This window comes from Ranitomeya imitator, chromosome 2 (genome assembly GCF_032444005.1).
Source record: "Ranitomeya imitator isolate aRanImi1 chromosome 2, aRanImi1.pri, whole genome shotgun sequence".
NCBI lineage: Eukaryota > Metazoa > Chordata > Amphibia > Anura > Dendrobatidae > Ranitomeya > Ranitomeya imitator.
This window is the reverse complement of record NC_091283.1, coordinates 631,293,902-631,315,258: the sequence shown is the minus strand read 5'-3', so window position 1 is coordinate 631,315,258 and position 21,357 is coordinate 631,293,902. Positions and strand designations below refer to the sequence as shown.

General features: G+C 45.1%; 1 protein-coding gene across 1 annotated transcript; it reads right to left on the bottom strand.

Annotated features, from left to right (window-relative positions):
- Positions 1–2,174: 2,174 nt before the first annotated feature.
- Positions 2,175–18,619, bottom strand: TMEM17 (transmembrane protein 17). The gene is made up of 4 exons (XM_069752603.1): positions 18,422–18,619; positions 15,768–15,871; positions 8,306–8,419; positions 2,175–4,531 (listed from the first exon to the last, which is right to left on the bottom strand). Exons 1-4 carry the CDS (start codon positions 18,528–18,530, stop codon positions 4,298–4,300), a joined length of 561 nt encoding a protein of 186 aa, XP_069608704.1. The 5' UTR covers positions 18,531–18,619; the 3' UTR covers positions 2,175–4,297.
- Positions 18,620–21,357: the final 2,738 nt, after the last annotated feature.

Sequence of the window (21,357 nt, the reverse complement as noted above, 5' to 3'; positions counted from 1 at the left end):
GCATCATGCCCAGGCATTGTAGGGAGATTATACAGGTACGTAAAGGCCACACACACTACTGAGCATCATTTTCTTGTCTTGAGGCATTTCCACTGAAGTTGGATCAGGCTATAATTTGAGTTTATCATTCCAATTCCAGACCTCCGTGGGATATTAATTTTGGTTTATAGTGGTCATTTTTACATTTTATTGTTGTCAACACATCCCACTATATAATGAATAAAGATTTGTAACTGGAATATTTCATTCAGTGATATCTAGGATGTGGGATTTTAATGCTCCTTTTATTTTTCTGAGCAGTATATATATGTATGCCTTACATTGTTCAATGAGTAGGGCAGATAAGCGATTAAAGGGTTATGTCAATCATCACAGCCATTATGTTTTTATGAAATTATGATCAACCACTCCTTACTGATCCCATTGTTTTACAAAGGGTTTTCTTTTTTCCTTTACAGTGGCCTTAGTCTATTTGATGATATAATTTATACACTATACAATAGTGATGTTAGGTCACTAAATGGATTTATCTGACCAATATATACTGCTAGCCTTTCTGCTGTTGTTCACATATAATAGCAATGTTAAAAAGTACTCTGATTAACTGCAAGTTCTGGTGACCTCTAGTGTTCAGTAAAAGCATTGCAATCACTTCAAATTCATGGTTTATGTTAATTGTCGGGATAAAAACCTCCGAAGAAAAGCATAAAAAAATAAAATAAAGGTCTACTAACAATGATTACAGTTAAAGAAATTTTTCTATCCAAGAAGAAAAGTCTGCAGTCACTCGATGTGGGTGGCTTATGATCTGACCGCATGTATGTGATTTATACATTTGCGGTCATCACATGCCAACTAGTATCATCTGGTTCATCTCAATTCTCTTTTACCGAGATTCAGATTTTAATGAAAATAATAATTTCCCTGTCAGTCAATGTCAACATACCTTCACTGTGTTAATATGCACTATATTAGGCATATTCATACATTATATTGATCACAGTGTTAGGAAACTGTGACAAGGGGGGGGGGGGGGGCAGAAGACCGCAGCGTCTCATTTCAAGTACTCCAGCACTGATTAGAAGCACGTCTCCTTCAAATTAATCTCTGAAGCCTCCCTGCTTGAATGTTCTCAGCTGTTCAGTATCGGCCACTTCTCTCTCCTATATATACTAGCCACTGGCAATCTGGATTGCCAGTATTAGTCTTGTACTGCCTAGTAAGGTGTAGATTGTTGGTAGAGATGTTTGGAGTGTTGATCTGTGACTGTTGCTTGGTGTTTCAGCTGTGTGCAATTCATTATCCTTTCCTATTTGGTTTTCCTTCCTTTTCTCTGCTGTCTGTGAGTGCATAATTGTATGTTTGGTATTTTCGTTTATCCCTGTACATCCTCTCTTGTTAGTCTGGTTTGTGTATATACATACAGTATTACTTCCCCACTTCCCTGGGTGGGGGTAGGGGACAGATATATGACTGATTCAGGAGTTCAGCAAGGCAAGTGGCCCAGGTGTCTTCACCATCAGATTAAATCCAGGGAGCAGGGATAGCTAGTGTGACCCTAGCGTTAGGGACAGGGAAGAAGGCCCTGGGTATTATCACAACAGAGTTGCGACAGAAACCTCCACATTACAGCTACAGAAGATTTGACCTGCCATTCTGTATCCACAAATATCAGTGTAGAATAAGTCCCTCCTCTGCAGCTATAACAGCTACAACTCTGCTGGAAAGACTTTCTACAAGATTTTGGAGCGTGATTGTAGGAACTGTTGCCCATTAATCCGGAAAAGCATTTAAGAGGTCAGACACAAATGTTGGACGAAAGGCCTGCATCGCAATAACAGTTCTACTTAATTCGAAAGCTGCTCTATGGGACTGAGGCAAGGGCTCTGTGTGAGCCATTCAAGCTTTTCCATATCAAATTAACCCAACCTATTCTTTATGGATCTGGCATCATGCCCCTGACAAAGCCATAAAGCAAAACTCTGGGTTGGGATTATGCAAAAAGTGCCAAGGTTTTGAAATGTTTTATTCTGAATTTGGATTTTAATCTTGGGATTATATTAACTTTTACTGGACATTGACCATTATCTCTGTGTTGACACCTTGCACTTTCATTGCATTTTTGTGGACAATGCCATATAGTATTAGGTTTCTAAAGATAATCAAATAAAAAATTGGGAACAGTGATATTTTTATTAAAAAAAAAAATTAAAAATATTTATCAAATTTTAAAATTAGTATCAGTAATAGTTTCTGAAGACACGTGAGATATGCCCACTTCAACTGGAATGTAAGTATGTACCGTATTTTTCAGACCATAAGATGCACTTTTTTCCCTCCAAATTTGGGAGGAAAGTGTGGGGTGTGTCTTATGGTCCAAATGTAACATGTGGGGAGGGGGCAGCGGCAGAGTGGGATCGCACTCCCAGGAGGCAGGAAAATGTTGCAGGAATCCGATGCTGGGAAAACCACGTGGTCCCGATGCTTAAAGTGAGGGAATATTCATTAGCCCCTTCCCTGCCCATCTGTGAGTGCCGAGCAGCAGGCGGGGAGCAGCAAACAAATATTCCTTCACTTAAACAGCGGACCCACACGGTTTCCCCAGTGCCGGATTACTGCAGCGGCTGGGGAGATCTGTGTCCGATGGAGAAGGAGGCGGCAGGAGCAGGGGCCAGAGGAGAGATCGCTGCATACCGGACAGCACAGCCCGGGCTGTGCTGATGCTGAGTGATCCCATCATTATAGGACCTGTGATAAGGTAATGAAGAGGGCGGGCTGGAGCATCACATGACAGCACAGAGCCCTCCCTCTTCATTATGTCACAACAGGATATGCAGACACCGCACTAGAAACAATTCAGCTTCCTTTCAGGACCTGTGGTGAGGTAACAAGAGGCTACATGGCTCTGCGATCATGTGATGCTCCAGCCCTTCATTACCTCACCACAGGTCCTGTAAGCTGTAGAGATAGATACTTTCGGTTTTCGCGTGGCTGGCTGCAGAACCTGCACTGATGTGAGCACAGCCTGTACAAGTAAGAATTAATTAAAAGGTTAGTAAATACAACACAAAAAAAAGCACTCTGCCACTGCGGTGGTGAACTATAACTCCCAGCATGCCATAGGATCTGCAGGACATGCTGGCAGTTATAGTTCTCTCATGGGAACTTAAAGCAGCACTCCAGTGTTATTTTTCAGTGCTGGAGTGGTGCTTTAAATATAAGCCCTGTGCCCCCATTCTTATAATCAGCCCCCCTTCATATAGTACTTTACAGACACCTCACTAGTCCCGCAGCAGCATCTTCTACCCGTAGCTCCCAACATAATAATATACTATTATATATAATAACACCACATATAATAGTATGTTATTAAATATTTTACCACATTTTTTGCTTCAAATATTTTTTTCCACCTCTAAAACCTGGGTGCGTCTTATAGTCCGGTGCATCTTATAGTCTGAAAAATACAGTAATTTCTACTGGTTCTGCTGCAAATGTATGGCCACGATCACACATTGAGTATTTGGTCAGTATTTTGTAAGCCAAAACCAGGAGTGGGTGATAAATGCAGAACTGGTGACGTATTTCCATTACACTTTCTTCTGATTGTTCCCCTCCTGATTTTGGCTTACAGATACTGATGTAAAATACTGACCACATACTGATAGTGTCACCGTGGTCTAACACCTCCTCCATCCAAAATGAATCAGAAATTGATCCAATAATGATTGATTCCAAATTTAAAGCGTAATACCCATCTTATAAAGTCATGGAAGATTGCTGGGTTATGTCCTTCATTTTAGGATGGTGGCCTGACCTCTGGAACCTCCAGCAATATCAAATGGATGGCAGTACTTATTTAATCCAGCAGATAAACTGCACCAGACAAACAATACAAAGAAAACAACTGTAGCCCCTTCTTTCCCAGGATTGTTGAGTGATCCAGTGGTCACACCACCATCACCCATCATTTAGTATTGACATGTTCTAATGGTATGTCACCAGGTAAGACAGCAATACATCTAAAGTGATATCAAAGTAAATCGTCCAATAGCTGGCACTTAGGAACAGGTCTACTATGGTAGATGGGTGGGAATGGCACTTGAAACACCATCAGATGCTCCCAGCTGCACCAAGAGCACTTATCTTTAAAGGATGTTGAATTAACAATACAAAACCCAACAATTTCCAAGTCCCACTGCTTCTGTACTACATGTAGCAGTACGTACGGCTGCAGGTCCTGCCCTTGGTCCTGTTTGCGGTGAGTGACCACCTCTTACACAGTGATTAAAACCATTTATGCACGTTCTCCCAAGTTTCCGAGCTGGTGAAATCTCCCAGCAAGACGTCTGGTAGTCTTCCGTAGAGTAAGTGACGATATAGGTATCTGAAAGACCAAAAATGCTGCAAGTATTCCATGTGACGCTCGTTCAAGTGGCAATGGTTCAACGCCAGGATCACATAAAAGAAAAAGTAGCAGTGGCAACTGTAAAAGGATGCTGAGCAGCCAAAATCCAGCTAGTTCAGGGACCTAATGAAAAATAGAAAACAGCACTGAACAAACATAAAAGGTAAACACGCTACTTAACTAGTCGCTTAGAGGGGTTGTTTCTTTCAAAAACAGCGCCATCCATGACCGTGGGTTATGTCTAGTACTGTGAAGTGGCACTGAACCACAATAACACACACAACCCATGGTCTGAGGCAATACTATCTCTGAAACAAAGCAGCCATTTTTTCTAATCCTGTACAACCCCTTTTACACCTTCACACCATGGCCTTTTTCTGTTTTTTGCTCCTCTTTTCCAAAAGCCATAACTTTTATATCTTTTTGTCAATATAGACGCAAGGGGGCTTGTTTTTTGCGGGACGAGTTGTACTTTTGAATAACACCATTGATTTTACCATATAGTGTTGTGGAAAACAGGGGAAAAATTCCATGTGTGGTGAAATTGCCAAAAAAAAGTGCAACTCCACAATTATACCGTATATACTCGAGTATAAGCCGAGATTTTCAGCCCAAATTTTTGGGCTGAAAGTGCCCCTCTCGGCTTATACTCGAGTCACGGTGGGCAGCAGGGTCGGCGGGTGAGGGGGAGAGGGAGCTGAGGCATACTTACCTGCTTCTGGGGCTCCTGGCGCTGTCCCTACAGTCCCACGGTCTCTGGGTGCCACAGCTCTTCCCCTGTTCAGCGGTCACGTAGGACCGCTCATTAGAGAAATGAATATGGACTCCACTCCCATAGGGGTGGAGCTGCATATTCATTTCTCTAATGAGCGGTAACGGTGACCGCTGATAGAGGAAGAGGCTGCGGCACCAAAGACCAGTTGTCCGGGGGAAGGAGCGGGACGCCGGGAGCAGGTAAGTATTACATATTCACCTGTCCGCGTTCCACCCGCCAGGCGCCGCTCCATCTTCCCGGCGTCTCTCCGCACTGACTGTGCAGGTCAGAGGGCGCGATGGCGCATATAGTGTGCGCGCCGCCCTCTGCCTGATCAGTCAGTGCGGAGAGACGCCGGGACGGGACGCTGAGGAGCTGCAAGCAAGAGAGGCGAGTATGGCATTTTTTATTATTGCAGCAGCAGCAATGGCACAGCTTTATAAGGAGCATCTATGGGGCAATAATGAACGGTGCACAGCACTATATGGCACAGCTATGGGGCAATAATGAACGGTGCAGAGCACTATATGGCACAGCTACGGGGCAATAATGAACGGTACAGAGCACTATATGGCACAGCTATGGGGCAATAATGAACGGTGCAGAGCACTATATGGCACAGCTATGGGGCAATAATGAACGGTGCAGAGCACTATATGGCACAGCTATGGGGCAATAATGAACGGTGCAGAGCACTATATGGCACACCTTTCTATGGTACATCTATGGGGCAATAATGAACGGTGCAGAGCACTATATGGCACAGCTATGGGGCAATAATGAACGGTGCAGAGCACTATATGGCACACCTTTCTATGGTACATCTATGGGGCAATAATGAACGGTGCAGAGCACTATATGGCACAGCTATGGGGCAATAATGAACGGTGCAGAGCACTATATGGCACAGCTTTCTATGGTACATCTATGGGGCAATAATGAACGGTGCAGAGCACTATATGGCACAGCTATGGGGCAATAATGAACGGTGCAGAGCACTATATGGCACAGCTATGGGGCAATAATGAACGGTGCAGAGCACTATATGGCACAGCTATGGGGCAATAATGAACGGTGCAGAGCACTATATGGCACAGCTATGGGGCAATAATGAACGGTGCAGAGCACTATATGGCACAGCTTTCTATGGTACATCTATGGGGCAATAATGAACGGTGCAGAGCACTATATGGCACAGCTGTGGGGCCATAATGAACGGTATGGAGCATCTATTTTTATTTTTGAAATTCACCGGTAGCTGCTGCATTTTCCGCCCTAGGTTTATACTCGAGTCAATAAGTTTTCCCAGTTTTTTGTGGCAATATTAGGGGGGTTGGCTTATACTCGAGTATATATGGTATATTTTTTTTTTTTTTACCATGTTCACTATATGGTAAAACTGACTGGGTAATGGGATTCTCCAGGTCAGTACAAGTACGCAGATAGCAAACGTATAGTTTTGTTGTTTTTTTAAATCTGAAATTTGAATGAAAAAAAGTTTTTGCGTTTGTTGCCATTTTCCGAGACCAGCAGAGACTCTATTTTTCACGATTTGGGGCTGGTTTAGAGCTTATTTCTTGCGCTGACATTTTATTGATACCATTGTGGGTTAATACAATGTTTTGATTGCCTTTTATTGCATTTTATTGCAATGTTGCGGAAACAAAAAAAAAACGTAATTCTGGCGTTTTGATTTCTTCTCTCGTTACACAATTTACCGATCAGATTAATTTATTTAATATTTTTAAAATATCGGATGCAGCGATACCAAATATATGTGTGTGTGTGTGTGTGTGTGTGTGTGTGTGGGGGGGGGGGGGGGGGGGGGTTATGGTTTTATTTTCAAGGGGGCAAAAGGGGTGACCTGTACCATTGTGTTTTTCAACAATTTTTAAAAACTTTTTTCCCCCCACTTTTTATTGACTTCAATAATCCAGTTACTCTTGAAGCTGCGATCACCCAATCATCTGTGCTATACATAGCAGGCTGTTAGCTCTGCTATGCATAGCAAAAATCAGTTTCCTATGAACGCCGGCCATGAGCCTATGTTCACAGGAGTATCGTAATGACAGGCACAGGGATCTTCTGCAGACCCCAGGTTGTCATGACAACCCAGCAGCACCCTCTGGTCACATGAAAGGGGTGCCGATGGGTGGCCGGAATGACAAACTTCTGGTCGGGTCATGTTAAATCTCATTGTCAGAAACTGACAGTGGGATTTAACTGGTTAAAAGCCGCAGGTTGAGCTCCGATCCATGCACAGCTGTAAAAAGGTACATGACGGCTTATAAAATCATCTGTCATGTGAGGGAAAGCTGCAGGGTCAGCACAGGATCCCGCATCAAATTCAGGGACACGATATGACGTAAATATGCGTAAAGGGTCATCTAAAGTAATAACATCCAAGCACATCCCAAACGACTACATCATTTTTTTTTATAAAATGTCCCACTATTTTACTATTGCATTGTACTACCATTGCTTTTTTTTATACCTGGACAATATTATTTGTAAACTGACCTACTAAATGAGAAAATAGAATAATTTGCATCTTTTCAGGTAAATTTTAAAATATTACTGTCCTGGTGGCAATGTGGGTATTAATAGCAAATGTCTCTACTTTTGAGTCAGAAGCAATTAGGAAATATCACTTATGGGTCAGGAAGAAAATTGAGTCAATCTGTCCTAAGGGTATGTGAACACAATGTCTTATTCAGGAGGCTTCCATCTGAAATCCACATGAAAAAGCATTCAGAAAAAGTGGAAAAGATGTTGTGTCCACATAACCTCAAAGGAAAGTAGCACTTCCTGATCACACAGTGGCCATCAGACTGGATCAAGAATTCTACACACGGTATGTGCATAAGGCCGGGATCACACATGCGAGAAACACGTCCGTGTCTCGCATGTGAAATCCAAGCTCTGGCGCCGGCACTCCAGAGCGGAGCGTGCGGCCGCATAGGAACACATGGAGTCGCACGCTCCGCTCTGGAGTGCCGGCACCAGAGCTTGGATTTCACATGGGAGACACGGACGTGTTTCTCGCATGTGTGATCCCGGCCTTAGTGTTAAACCTTTTTTGAACAGATCAGTTCCAGAAATGTCCATCCCCGGCCTCACAGTTCTACCATGCTTTAGGGTACCTTTTCTTGCAGGTTTCCACTGTATCCAAGGTATAGCCGAATTACTTCGATCACAGACATCAGGATCAGAAGAGTCACTAGGATGAATTTGTAGTGATCGGGAAGGAGAACGTACTACAAAAATACAAAAACACCGTCACCAATGACAAGTCTGCAACAACAGTATAAGGGTAAGTTCACACAGGGCGTTTTTGCTGCATTTTTTTCTGCAGCAAATCCTGATCATCTTGGCAGGAAAGAAGCTATGCCAAAAATGCAGGTTTAGGTGCGTTTTTGGTGCGTTTTTTTCTCTTTGTGCATGCCAATAAAGTTGAGTGCACACAGAGAAAAAAAACAACTTCCTGTAGATAGATCGAATGAATAGATAGAATAGATAGAATGAATGGATTGATAGAATGAATAGATAGATAGAGTAGAATAGATACATTACACACCTCTTCCCTGACATTTTCGCACGGTGCAGAGGTTACCTCCAGTCAGACTGTGAGGGAGCGCAGGCTCAGTCACCGCTAGTTACTGAGCCTGCGACCGCTGTGTCTCATTCATTTCCCAGTTGCTTACAGCCGGGAGCGGTCGCATTAGCAGCACTCCCGGGTGTAAAGGTACTGTCACATTAAGCGACGCTGCAACAATATAGACAACGAGCCGATCGCTGCAACGTCGCTGTTTAGGTCGCTAGGAGACGTCAAACACCGGCAACAGCTGAACGATGCAGGAGCGATCCAGTGACGTACTTATCGTTCTCGCTGGTTGTTAGCTCCATGAAAAACCATTGCAGGCATCGTTGCTTTTGCTGTCAAACATGACGAACCACGCCGACCTGACAACCAAATAAAGTTCCGGACTTCTAGCTACGACCAGCGATGTCACAGCAGGATCCAGATCGCTGCTGCGTGTCAAACACAACGAGATCGCTATCCAGGACGCTGCAACGTCACGGATCGCTGTCGTTCTCGTTGGAAAGTTGCTCAGTGTGAAGGTACCTTAAGCTTTATCTCGCCCAGATATTGTATGGGATACTCGTTATATCGGACTACGACAGATCAGGGAGTATACTTTTGCTTTTATATTTTATTTTAATTACAGAAGATCGTTGGCTTTGCTTTGGAATGGCAGAACAATAAAAAGATGGTCAAAACAATGTGGTGTTTAATTTCATTAAAAGACTTATCTGCATGTGTGTGTGTTTATTTAACCCTTTAATTACTATAGGATTAGTAATGAATAGGTGTCTTATTGACGCCTCTCCATTACTAAGCCAGCTTAATGTTACCATACAATAGGAAGGTGACATTAATCCCTCATTACCCCGGTTGCCACAGCTACAGGGCAAGTGGGAAGAAGCGGGAAAAGCGCCAGATTTGGCGCATCTAATAGATGTGCCTTTTCTGGGCAGCTGGGGCTGCTACTTTTAGGCTGGGGAGGCCTATATCCGTGGCCCCTTACCAGGCTGAGAATACCAGCCCCCAGCTGTCTGCTTTAGCAAGGCTGGCTGTAAAAATGGGGGGACCCCATGCCGTTTTTAAATAATTTTTTTAAAAAAAGCGTGAGGACCCTTCTATTCTTGATAACTAGCCTTGCTGAAGCTGACAGCTGGGGGTTGCAGGCCCCAGCTGTGAGTTTTGTCTGGCTGGTTATCAAAATTGGGGGGAACCCACGCCATTTTTAAAAAAAATTATTTATTTTTTAGCACAGGAGCGGCAGATGAAAACTCCCATCCGCCGCTCCTGCTCTCACTGTAATTAGCGGATGTAGGTGTCGGATGATGGGATCAGTAGTCCCATCAGCTGACACCAGTGATCGGAGGTGAAGTTTACACCTCCGATCACAGCTGAGCTCTCCCGCTGTCTTCTGATAGCGTGGGAACCATGGCTCTGACCGGCGGGCATGATTTTCCCGCCGATCAGAAGCGGTGTTTGCCTATGACAGCGTGTCAAACACTGTATTGTCGGACCCCCCCATTCAAGTGAATGGGGATCAGGTTCACTCTGCTGGATGACAGGCTGCATGGACACATCATGGAGCCTGCCATCTAGATGTAGCAGAGCCGAGTGTGACGTCCCAGCCGGCTCTCCTTGACTTTTCTGCAGCAAATACGCTGCAAGAAAAGTCAACCTTGCGTATTTGCAGCGTTTTTTCACCACCCATTTTTAGTCAATAGGTGGAAAACGCTGAAAAAACGCTGAAAGAAGTGACATGCTCTATGTCCAAAAAGCGCAGCAAAACACAAAATACTGATCACACAAAAACCCAATGTGTGTGATGAGATTTCTGAAATCTCATAGGCTATGCTGGTTACTGTAAAAAGCAGCTGAAAATTAGCATAAAAAATACGCAGCAAAAACGCCCTGTGTGAACTTACCCTTAAGCAGCCACACTGGGAAGATAGAGGACACAAATCCCTCAGCTTACTGGAGGGGACAAAAGTAGGACTTGAGTGACATACACATGGGAGCAGGTCACCTATAGCATGCAGTTCTAAGAGTTCACTCACTGGATATGCAAAAAAACAGCTTAACCCCTTAACGACCGCCGATACTCCTTTCAACGGCATGAGAAATAAGGGTATAGCACCCCCAGTGTCGGAAAATCTCCGGAGTCTCGGCTATCGGGGTAGCTGAGACCCTGAAAAACATGATTCGGGGCGGTTTTTACCGTTCCCAGTGTTGCGATCACCGTTATTCACCAAATAACGGTGACTGCAAATAAAAAAAGGCTGATTTCCCATTTATTTCTCTCTCCTCTGATATGATCTAGCACACCAGAGGAAAGAAAAATGGGGTCCCCTGAGCCCCCCCCCCCCCCCCCCCCCCAGTACCTCCGGCATGCCCCTATCCCTCCAGCTCTGTCCCTCGGCCCTTGGCGTCTTCTTCCGGGAAGAAAATGGTGGGTGCATGCGCAGTGAACCCGCCAAGATCTGCCGGCCAGCACCCGGCAACAATAGGAGATTTCTCATATTGGTTCATTTTGATCACTGTGATATAGTCTATCATAGTGAACAAAATTTAAAAAAAAAGTAAATCAATCCCCCCTTTATCACCCCCTTAGTTAGGTAAAAATAATAAAATAAAAAAATGCATTTATTTTGACTTTTCCAATAGGGTTAGGGTTGGGACTAGGGTTGGGATTAGAGCTAGGGTTGTGGTGTTGGGGTTTGGTTAGGGTTGGGATTAGGGTTAGGGGTGTGTTGGGATTAGGGTTGGGATCAGGGGTGTGTTGGGGTTAGGGTTGGAGTTAGAATTGGGTGGATTCCACTGTTTAGGTACATCAGGGGGTCTCAAAACGTGACATGGCGCCCGCCATTGATTCCAGCAAATTGTGGGATCCATTGAAGCGTTCCAGAGCTATAACCTCATAAAGTGACAAAGGTAAGAATTGTAAAATGTGGCTTGGTCATTAAGTACAAAATTGGCTCTGTCACTAAGGGGTTAAAACAACCTGAAATTATGAATTGTAACCTATAAACATTGTAAGACACTGCTTCTATTATATTCATCTGTGTTACTACTTATTCTCTATATGGCCAGCTCTTACCATATTCTGGAGCAGAATACCTTTATTTTTGCTCTGATATTGCTTTAATCATCATAACTTAGGCAGTTGTATTTAAGCCTGTTTACATCTAACTGACCCGTCGCATTATTTCTGATCTCTATTCAGGGGCTTTTTTTTACTGACCCTTTTGTTTTATCACTGATTTCCACTGAGGGCCTTATTTGTTAGCAGTTTCTATCTCTTGTACATTGATTTACACTACGTCTGTACACCTATTTCAGGTTTTCATTGGATTTGTTCCCCAGTAGTATATTTTTCTTCTCTAGGGTGCTATTATTTTCCTGCCCCCTTGTTTCGATTAATGCTCGGCGTCCCTTATAACGGCATTTCTGCTTTTTTACATTTTGTCTTTTAAATACCGATTAATAAAATTATTGGTTTTATTTATTTTTTTGTGGGATCTCTTCCTTGTCCTGTATGAACGTATATGCGATTGGTTGTTGCAATGTTCATGAAGTGCCCCTCTATTTTTGTACACGTTGATTTTATGATCTCTAAAAGACCTAAAGTTAATGAAATATTTCCTATGCATTTTAGGCGTTAATAAAAATGTCATCTTTTACATGTACAAAATGACAAAAAAGAAAATGGGCGATGCCAAAGTTTGGGCACCCTGCATGGTTAGTACCTTTAGAGACACAAGATAAACCACAGGATCAAAATAATAGAAACTCCAAAACATAACATAGCACAACCAAGGAGAACTCAAACATAAGAGACCCAAAGGAGTATATAACAAATATTTATTAATTACAAAATAACAAAGCAGAATAAACACTACCAAGCAGGTAAAAGACAGATGCAGGTGGTCCGCATAAATTACAATAGCCCAAACCCTGACCATATACTGAGAAAAGGGAGAAGAAATTGCACTATACTAAAGAAATGACAAAACCAACCAGAATTGGTATAATTGTGCAAATACCAAATATAAACTCTAAAGTGCAAATGCTAGCTAAGGTGCTGTAGTAATACAGGTGCTACACTAATTAAGCCACCCAGGCCCCACTCAAAACCTATGCTGGGAGCACACCAATCCTTAATAATATGCAAAGTGCAAGGAGTGCCAGGATAGGGAGAAATGGGATAAAGTGCACGCCATATATATAAGGTCAGGGGATGCCAAGAATAATGGAAAAGTACGTTAAAGGGGAGAATACCTACATGCGGAAAACCATCTGAAGTCCTAGCCTGCCGCCTCAACGCGCGTTTCGCCGGTCTTCGTCAGGAGGCGTGGCTTAGGTACTGCTTCCAGAGCTCTAAATAGTTGAGGCTAGCCAATAAGCGTGGGAGTCGCAAGGAAAGGGAAGTACAGGGAGTTACGTCAGCAGACAAGCGGCGCATGCGCCGGAACATCGGCAACCATCTGGGCTCTTCCCGCAGCGTCCATGGAACGCATGCAATCCACCGTCGCTAGGCGACGGTGAACACGTGCAGGCCAGAAGGACGCATCCTTCTGGCCTGCACGTGTTCACCGTCGCCTAGCGACGGTGGATTGCGTGCGTTCCATGGACGCCGCGGGAAGAGCCCAGATGGTTGCCGATGTTCCGGCGCATGCGCCGCTTGTCTGCTGACGTAACTCCCTGTACTTCCATTGAATGTAATGTCGGACGCATCGCTAGCGCACGCCCACAATGGGCATGCGCTAGCGATGTGCCGTCATTGAGTGACGGACCCCGAGACGCAGGCTGCAGCGTTTCCGGGTCTGTTACCGCTAGCGCAGATGGAGCTAACAGATGCTCCATCTGCGCTAGCGCTGTGCCAAAGTCGGCACTTGCGTTAGCGCAGTCCGTTTAACGTATGCGTTGAACGGACTGAACTAACGCAATGTGAACCTGGCCTTAGTCTCCGCGGGTGATCCGCAGGCATCTGTGGATGAAGAGTGGCCATGGGATTTCTTGAAATCCCATCCACTTTTCTGTAACATTGGGACGCTGCGGGTTGGACACTGCACAAGCACAAAGGGTCCAACCCGCAGCGTTTACTGATTGTCTACACATACCCTGACGCTGAATTTTATGGTGAGGACGCAGGAGAGGTTTTCTTCTGATGACTCTTCCACGAAGGCCATATTTATGCAGGCGTCTCAGAACAGTAGAACAGTGTACTACAACTCCAGAGTCTGCTGAAACTTTCTGGAAGACGTTTGCAGTTAAGCGGGGGGTTCCGATTTGCCTCTTTATCAATCCTACGAGCAGCTCTCACTAAAATATTGCTTGATCTTCTAGACCTTATCTTGACCTCCACTGTTACTGTTAACTGCCATTTCTTAATTACATTACAAACGGAGAAAAGGGCAATTTGAAAACACTGGTATTTTCTTATAGCCTTCTCCTGCTTTGTGGACCTCCACCATATAAATTTTCAGAATGCTAGGCAGTTGCTTATAAAAAAAACATTGCTGCTTTTTGGTACAAGGTTAGAGGAGACTGTGTTTTTATAAAGCTGGGAAATTTGCATCACCTGGCCTTTCTTAAAATAAATGATGAACAAGCCATAACCCTAACAGGCTAATTAAGGTCTGAAACCTTGGTCAAAGTTATCTGAGCAAAAAATCTACAAGGGTATCCAAACTCTTGCATGGATCCATTTCCCTTTTTGTAATTTTTAAAATGAAAAAAAAATTGACAACATACCGTATATACTCGAATATAAGCCAAGTTTTTCAGCCCATAGGTGTAGAGGGTTGAATATTCATTCCCTTAAGTAGTGGGGACACATGACCGCACGGCGGCTGTGGCTGACACAGTGCGCGCGACTTAATAGCAATGGATACTCACTGTACCCCAATAGCTATTGAATGGGTCCAGATGGGACAGCAGCTAAAAATGAGCAGCCTTGGCTCTAGTTGACTTGGCTTAAGTATTATGTGGCTAGTCATTCATCGAATGGGGGCATGTAACGCTTCTTGAAGTAGGAGAAATGAGCCTGACTCGCAGATTGATGACTTTCATATTAAAAGGGTTACAACCTCGATCATCAATATGCCTTTTTCAGCATCTTACAATAAGTTTTGTATGGGTGACATCCTAGAGAGGGTGCTGGGAGGAAAATTACAGCCTGACTCTGGTTTCAATGGCCAGGACTGGTGGTACTTCCAATTTCGGCCATCTAAGCCTTTGATCATTGTTGTGCCAATTTCTGCATCTTTTTTTTTTCTTAAAAAGTCACATTTGAAGAATATATCTAAAACATCTGAAAAAGTGACTGATGTAAAAATCAGAAAATTAGCAAGACCACAAAAGATAACTTGGAAAAAAGCGCAAATCTATTATGAATTTGTGACAAATCAGACAGTCAATAATTGAGGGGTATTCATGCCAAAAAACTGGCGGAAATGCAATGATGATTCAGGCCTAAGTGTATTCCAAACAGCAACCCGTATACAGTGACAAGGCAGGCGGCTATTTCTGTCATCCCCATAGACATAACTGGACGGGCAGGGTGTACGCTCAACCGCTGCGCCAATCAGTCTCCTCCTCATCAGACATTGATCCCCTATCCTACAAATGGGCGCTAAATTGTCACTTTTTCCAGGTTTTCAGAGGGAGACCCAAGACTCCCTGTAATCCTCAGCACTGAGTTCTTTATGATTTCAGAAAAACATAAGCCTTGATCTCATCATTATGCTTTGGCGCAGCTCGCCTGAAAAGTAAGTCTATATGATCTAATCTTTCAGCAGAGATGCCAGCTGCACCAGCAACATGGTGGAAAGGTACCATATGCCATTTATTTCCCTACTGTGATCTGTGACACTGACAAGAAGCATCTCATAAAACATGTAAAGCTATTCATGACGAATGTCTAATGAAAAGGGAACGTATGATAGCCATAGGAGGCTAAATGACTAATCGGCTAGATTGACACTATTTAGCATTTTCATCAACACAAGCATTTTAATTAGTACCTTTAATTGAAGTGTTAAAACATCGCAGATCCACCAGAAGGGGAAATAAAATGTGTTGAAGTAGAGCGACATCTGGAGCGGCAAGCTAGAGACAATGTCGACCTCTAAAAGAGACGAGAAGAAAATAATCAGTAACCAGTAACATGATTTGTATCGCAAAAACTGGCGCAGATCATCTCTCCCGGCATCACCCAACAGGAGCGGTCGCCATCTACTTCTCATGCGGGAGCTGGAACTACAATGGGAATTGTCCATGTTGTAGTATGCAGGTGGTGATAATGGGGGTAGAGTGGTATTACCAGTGATTCAGGACCACCTAGGCAAGGAAACTAGGAACTACGCCGCCAGGAGCGACTTTTAAAGGTAAAATTGGCCTTTGTTGATGGCATATGCCATGCTAGTGACAGGCCAGCAATGTCTATGGTAAGACATAAGCCTCTGTGATGCTGTACACTCTGACTTCGCCCCTTGTCAGTCGGTGTTCCTCAAGGCTCTGTTCTAGGACCCCTACTCTTCTCCATCTACACGTTCAGCCTGGGACAGCTCATAGAATCCCATGGTATGCAGTACCACCTCTACGCCGATGACACGCAGATCTACCTATCCGGACCTGACCTCACCTCCCTACTTACCAAAATCCCGCACTGTCTGTCTGCTATTTCAGCCTTCTTTTCTGCTCGCTTTCTACAACTGAACATGGACAAAACAGAATTCATCATCTTTACCCCATCTCACTCTACCCCTCCTCCACCAAACCTATCTATCAATGTCAATGGCTGCTCACTATCCCCAGTCCCACACGCCCGGTGCCTCGGCGTGATCCTCGACTCTGCCCTCTCTTTCAAGCCACATATCCAAGCCCTTGCCTCCTCCTGCCGTCTCAAACTCAAAAATATTTCCCGGATCCGTGCTTTCCTTGACCGCGACACCGCAAAAACGCTAGTGCATGCCCTTATCATCTCCCGCCTCGACTACTGCAACCTCCTACTCTCTGGACTCCCCTCTAGCACCACTCCAATCCATCCTACACTCTGCTGCCCGACTAATCTACCTGTCCCCCCGCTATTCCCCAGCCTCTCCCCTGTGTCAAGCCCTTCACTGGCTTCCTATCGCCCAGAGACTCCAGTTCAAAACCCTCACAATGACATACAAAGCCATCCACAACCTTTCTCCTCCATACATCTGTGACATGGTCTCCCGGTACTTACCTACACGCAACCTCCGATCCTCACAAGACCTCCTTCTCTACTCCCCTCTCATCTCATCTTCCCACAACCGCATCCAAGACTTCTCCCGTGCTTCCCCCATACTCTGGAACTCTCTACCCCAACACATCAGACTCTCGCCTACCATAGAAACCTTCAAAAAGAACCTGAAGACTCACCTCTTCCAACAAGCCTACAGCCTGCAGTGATCCTGAACTTACTGAACCGCCGCACAACATGCTCTACCCTCTCCTAGTGTATCCTCACCATCCCCTGCAGACTGTGAGCCCTCGCGGGCAGGGTCCTCCCTCCTTATGTACCTGTGTGCCTTGTTTTTTGCTCATGTTTAGTGTATTTGTCTATATTTGCCCCGTATTCACATGTAAAGCGCCATGGAATAAATGGCGCTATAAAAATGTATAATAATAGTAATAAAGTGTCGCCTTAGAATGATACTGAAGCCGATTTTTATTAATTGGGTTTAACGTCTCAGTAATAAGTTGGGTAAAACCTGATTTCCATGGTAATTCAATGAGACAATTGAGTCTGATTTGGATGCTGAGCCACCGTAGATGGTGGGTCTCCTACTCAGCAGTCAGCAAGTGAGCAAATGACAGTCTGATCAACCCTGTACTCTGATTCTCTAGGTTGAGAAGATGGGAAAAACAGAAATCTCCATCTTCTTCATTCTGTCAGTGCCCGGAAATCACACTCCACTGAGATGGCATGTAAGTGCAGTCTGATGGTGCCCGCAAACTCAGTGACTCGCATGGCTGCTTGCCATAGGAACATCGGGCTGTAAGAAGTGGAGGTCACTCTTTGAAATTTCTCGACGTCAAGTCTGAGACTCAAAACGAAGCTCATTATACGCACATGTAGCTCCTGCAAAGACAAGTCCATCCATGTCTTCTACTGGCTAGGTAAACGAGAAATCACTATTTGAATTAATATAAAAGAGGCTGAAGTGCTTTCGGGGTGTGGAAGCACTTCCTAGGGTCTATTCCCAGCCCAGCGCCACCTTACAATTCCTTTACTTGAAGCCACACCTAAAGGCGCGATCGGATTACGCGCACTCATTCAAATCTACGGGCACAAGTAAAATATCAGACTGCACTGGGGAGGCGACAGGGCTGGGTGAGGAATAGAGCTGGAGTGACAGAGGCTTGGGAAGTGCTTTTGTATAGTGAAAGCACTTCAGCCTCTGAGGAACATGTAAAGGCCGGTCTCGGAGAGGGCGCCATGCACACCCAGTGGGGGAGAAATCCTGCGACACGTCGCCTATATAGTGGATGTATGGTGACACGGCACTGACACATGGTCTACCTGTATACTAGGCAGCTACAGGGGCACACAGGGGGTGCAGAGCCAGGGTGGGCAGCAGACACAAGCCCCCACACAGTCCTAATGCCACGTATAGTGCCCCCTGCTCGGCGCCCGTCCCATGCTCACCGCTGCTGCCAGTCACTTCGCTCTTGTTTGGCACCGTTCTCCTCACATCATGAAAAATGCTGCGTGTCATAGAGTCTAACTGCCGACGGACGGGCCCGGGCAGCGCCATGTTTCACCCACTGTGTATGCGAGACAAAGCTTGGAGACCGGTTTCCATAACAATACCTATCCGGTGAAGAGAGACTATTACTACGCATGCGTCAATTTCCTTTCCGCGCTGACTGCCGAGTAGTGTGGCAGACTGCAGTGCGCATGCCCAGTACGATTTCGGGAGGTTATGGCCGGCACGTGTGTTCTGTGAGGAGCTCGAGCTTCAGCGACCTGTCCCTACACTGGGCTCACAGCACCCACGTACCTCACTGGGTTTGGGTCACAGCTCCGCACATTTTACACCTCTCCATAGTCGGCTCACACCTTCCCACAGCTCTGCAAACAAAAAAAAAGAAAAAGAAGTTATGGCTCTCAGATTAAGAGCCAAATAAAAAATATAGATTGTATAAAATTGATTTTCTTGTGCAAAAGTGTCAAAACATAAAACCATTCTATAAATTGGGTACCACCGTAATGACCCTTACTATAAAACTGCCCCATTATTCACCCCGCATGGTGAAAGCTTGTCAGAAAAAAAGACCAATAAACAAACGCCAAAATGGCTGGATTCTGCTAATCCAGCCTCACCAAAAAATACAAAAATATCAAAAAGCCATATGTACCCCCAAAATACCCCCAAAACCTTCAATCAACTGTCTATGGAAGAAATGCAAAGAATGATGTGTCTCAAAATATGGCGAACCCCCCAAAAATTTTTGTTATAACAGATTTTTGGGGGGGACATGTCTGCCCACAAGTACATTGTATTTAGTGCTCAGAGACACGGCCACGGTAAGGAAGGCTCAAACCCGACCACCCCTGAACAAGACACGGAAGGCGAAACGTCAGGACTGGGCCAAGAAACATCTGGACAGATTTCTCAAAGGTTGTATGGACTGATGAGAGGACAGTGGCCCTTTCTGAGGGGTCACACAAGCGTTCATTACCTCATGCAAGAGAATAGGGCCGATTATGCTAATGACACTTGGCTCAAGCTCTGATCCAACCTTGATCAGTGTCAGTGCACCGTGCTCACGAGAGAACCGTATCACGGGAGCGAAGCAGAATGTCATTTCGCCATTGTGTTTGCGTCAATTGGACTGCACTCGGATTACATCTGAGTGCAGTCTGAGATTTAACTTGTAAACATAGCTTTGATTGAGCGCGCGTAATCCGATTTGCAGAGACACTGCAATTTTTTTTCTAACGAACACAGAACTGCACTGCCCCATAGCATAACATTGGGCCGAGTGCTATAAAACTTCCGCCAGCACTTGGCCGTGTTATGTGCTCAAGTGAGCGAGCCTTGAATGGGACGTCTATGGTGAAGGAATACAGTCACCTCTGCACAGTGTCCGGGAGGCTGTGGTGGGTGCTGCCTAAAAAGTTGATCATCAACAGATTAAAGAGGCCACAAGCAGGCGCTGGATACTGGGCTGTGATGTGAGGGAAACACCAACCAGAGGACAGTCAATCAGAGGAGTGCGTGCGACTGGGTCATGCCTTGGTGGTGCAAGGGATTCTGGGACTTGGCGTCACATCAGCGGATGTCAGTGGCGGCTGTAGCCGGGGTCACGTGATGCGCAGTGAGTAGTCAGTGATGGCGCTGCCCGCAGGCACATATGGTAACATACGGTATTTACAAAAATACATTTTTGCAAGGTTTAAATTGGTGGGGGCATTATACATTGTAATGGGCAAACTCTTTAAAGGGAACCTGTCACCAGTTTTGGCCGATACGAGTTACGGCCACCGCCTTTCAGGGCTTATATACAGAATTCTATAATTTGTCATCCACACCGGCTCCTAAGAATCGCGCTCCTGCGCATGCGTACTTATCTGTCCTGTTGAGGGCAGCGTAAAGTACTGAAGTGCGCAGGTGTTGGGTCTCTCTGACTTTTCCCTGCGCACTGCAGTACTTTACTCTGCCTTCAACAGGACAGATAAGTACGCCTGTGCAGGAGCGCAATTCTAGGGAGCTGGTGTGGATGACAAAGGGACACGTCATCTACAAGAAGCAAGCAGGAGGACAGGGATCGTAAGAAGATGGAAGACGCCAGTGTAACACCCCAGGTAACCGGTTGTTACGGTGATGTTGCCTTCCTTTGGGGAGGGCGATATCATGCGTGGAGGCAAAGAGGATTCTCTTTACCAGGTAAGCACACACATGCACCACATTCGGAATACAGGCCAGAAAGGGGAGCTCTGAACCCGGATTCAGGGGAGCGTCCCCCAGCTATATGTGTTCTGGCCTGGAGGAGGAGTTAGGCAGTTGCTGATACTTAGACATTGAACAAAGAAGGAAGTCTGAGAGAGCAGACAGCGGGGCTGGCAGCCAGGATTGAGTTGCAGCCTCTGGAAAGGAGAAAGGACCTGAAGGATGGAATTGCAGTGGAGGAGCTTAGAGGAAAGGAACACAGAGGAGGAAGAGGCTCAGCAGGGGAACAGTGGAAGGACACCCTAAGGGTATGTGTTCACGTTCAGGATTGCATCAGGATTTGGTCAGGATTTTCCATCAGTATTTGTAAGCCAAAACCAGGAGTGGAACAATTAGCAGAAAAGTATAATAGAAACATATGCACAACTTCTGTATTTATCATCCACTCCTGGTTTTGGCTTACAAAAACTGATGGAAAATCCTGACCAAATCCTGATGCAATCCTGAACGTGGACACATACCCTAAGAGTCAGAGCGCAGAAACCGTTTACCGGGAGCCCGAGGTTGTGTTGTTCTCCAGGACGCACAACACAACCAGAGGGCATAGGACTGTATGTCAATTGCCCGCATCAATTCTGAGGTGAAACAGTAACCTGAGAGCCTGGGTCTTGATAGAGACACTATAAAC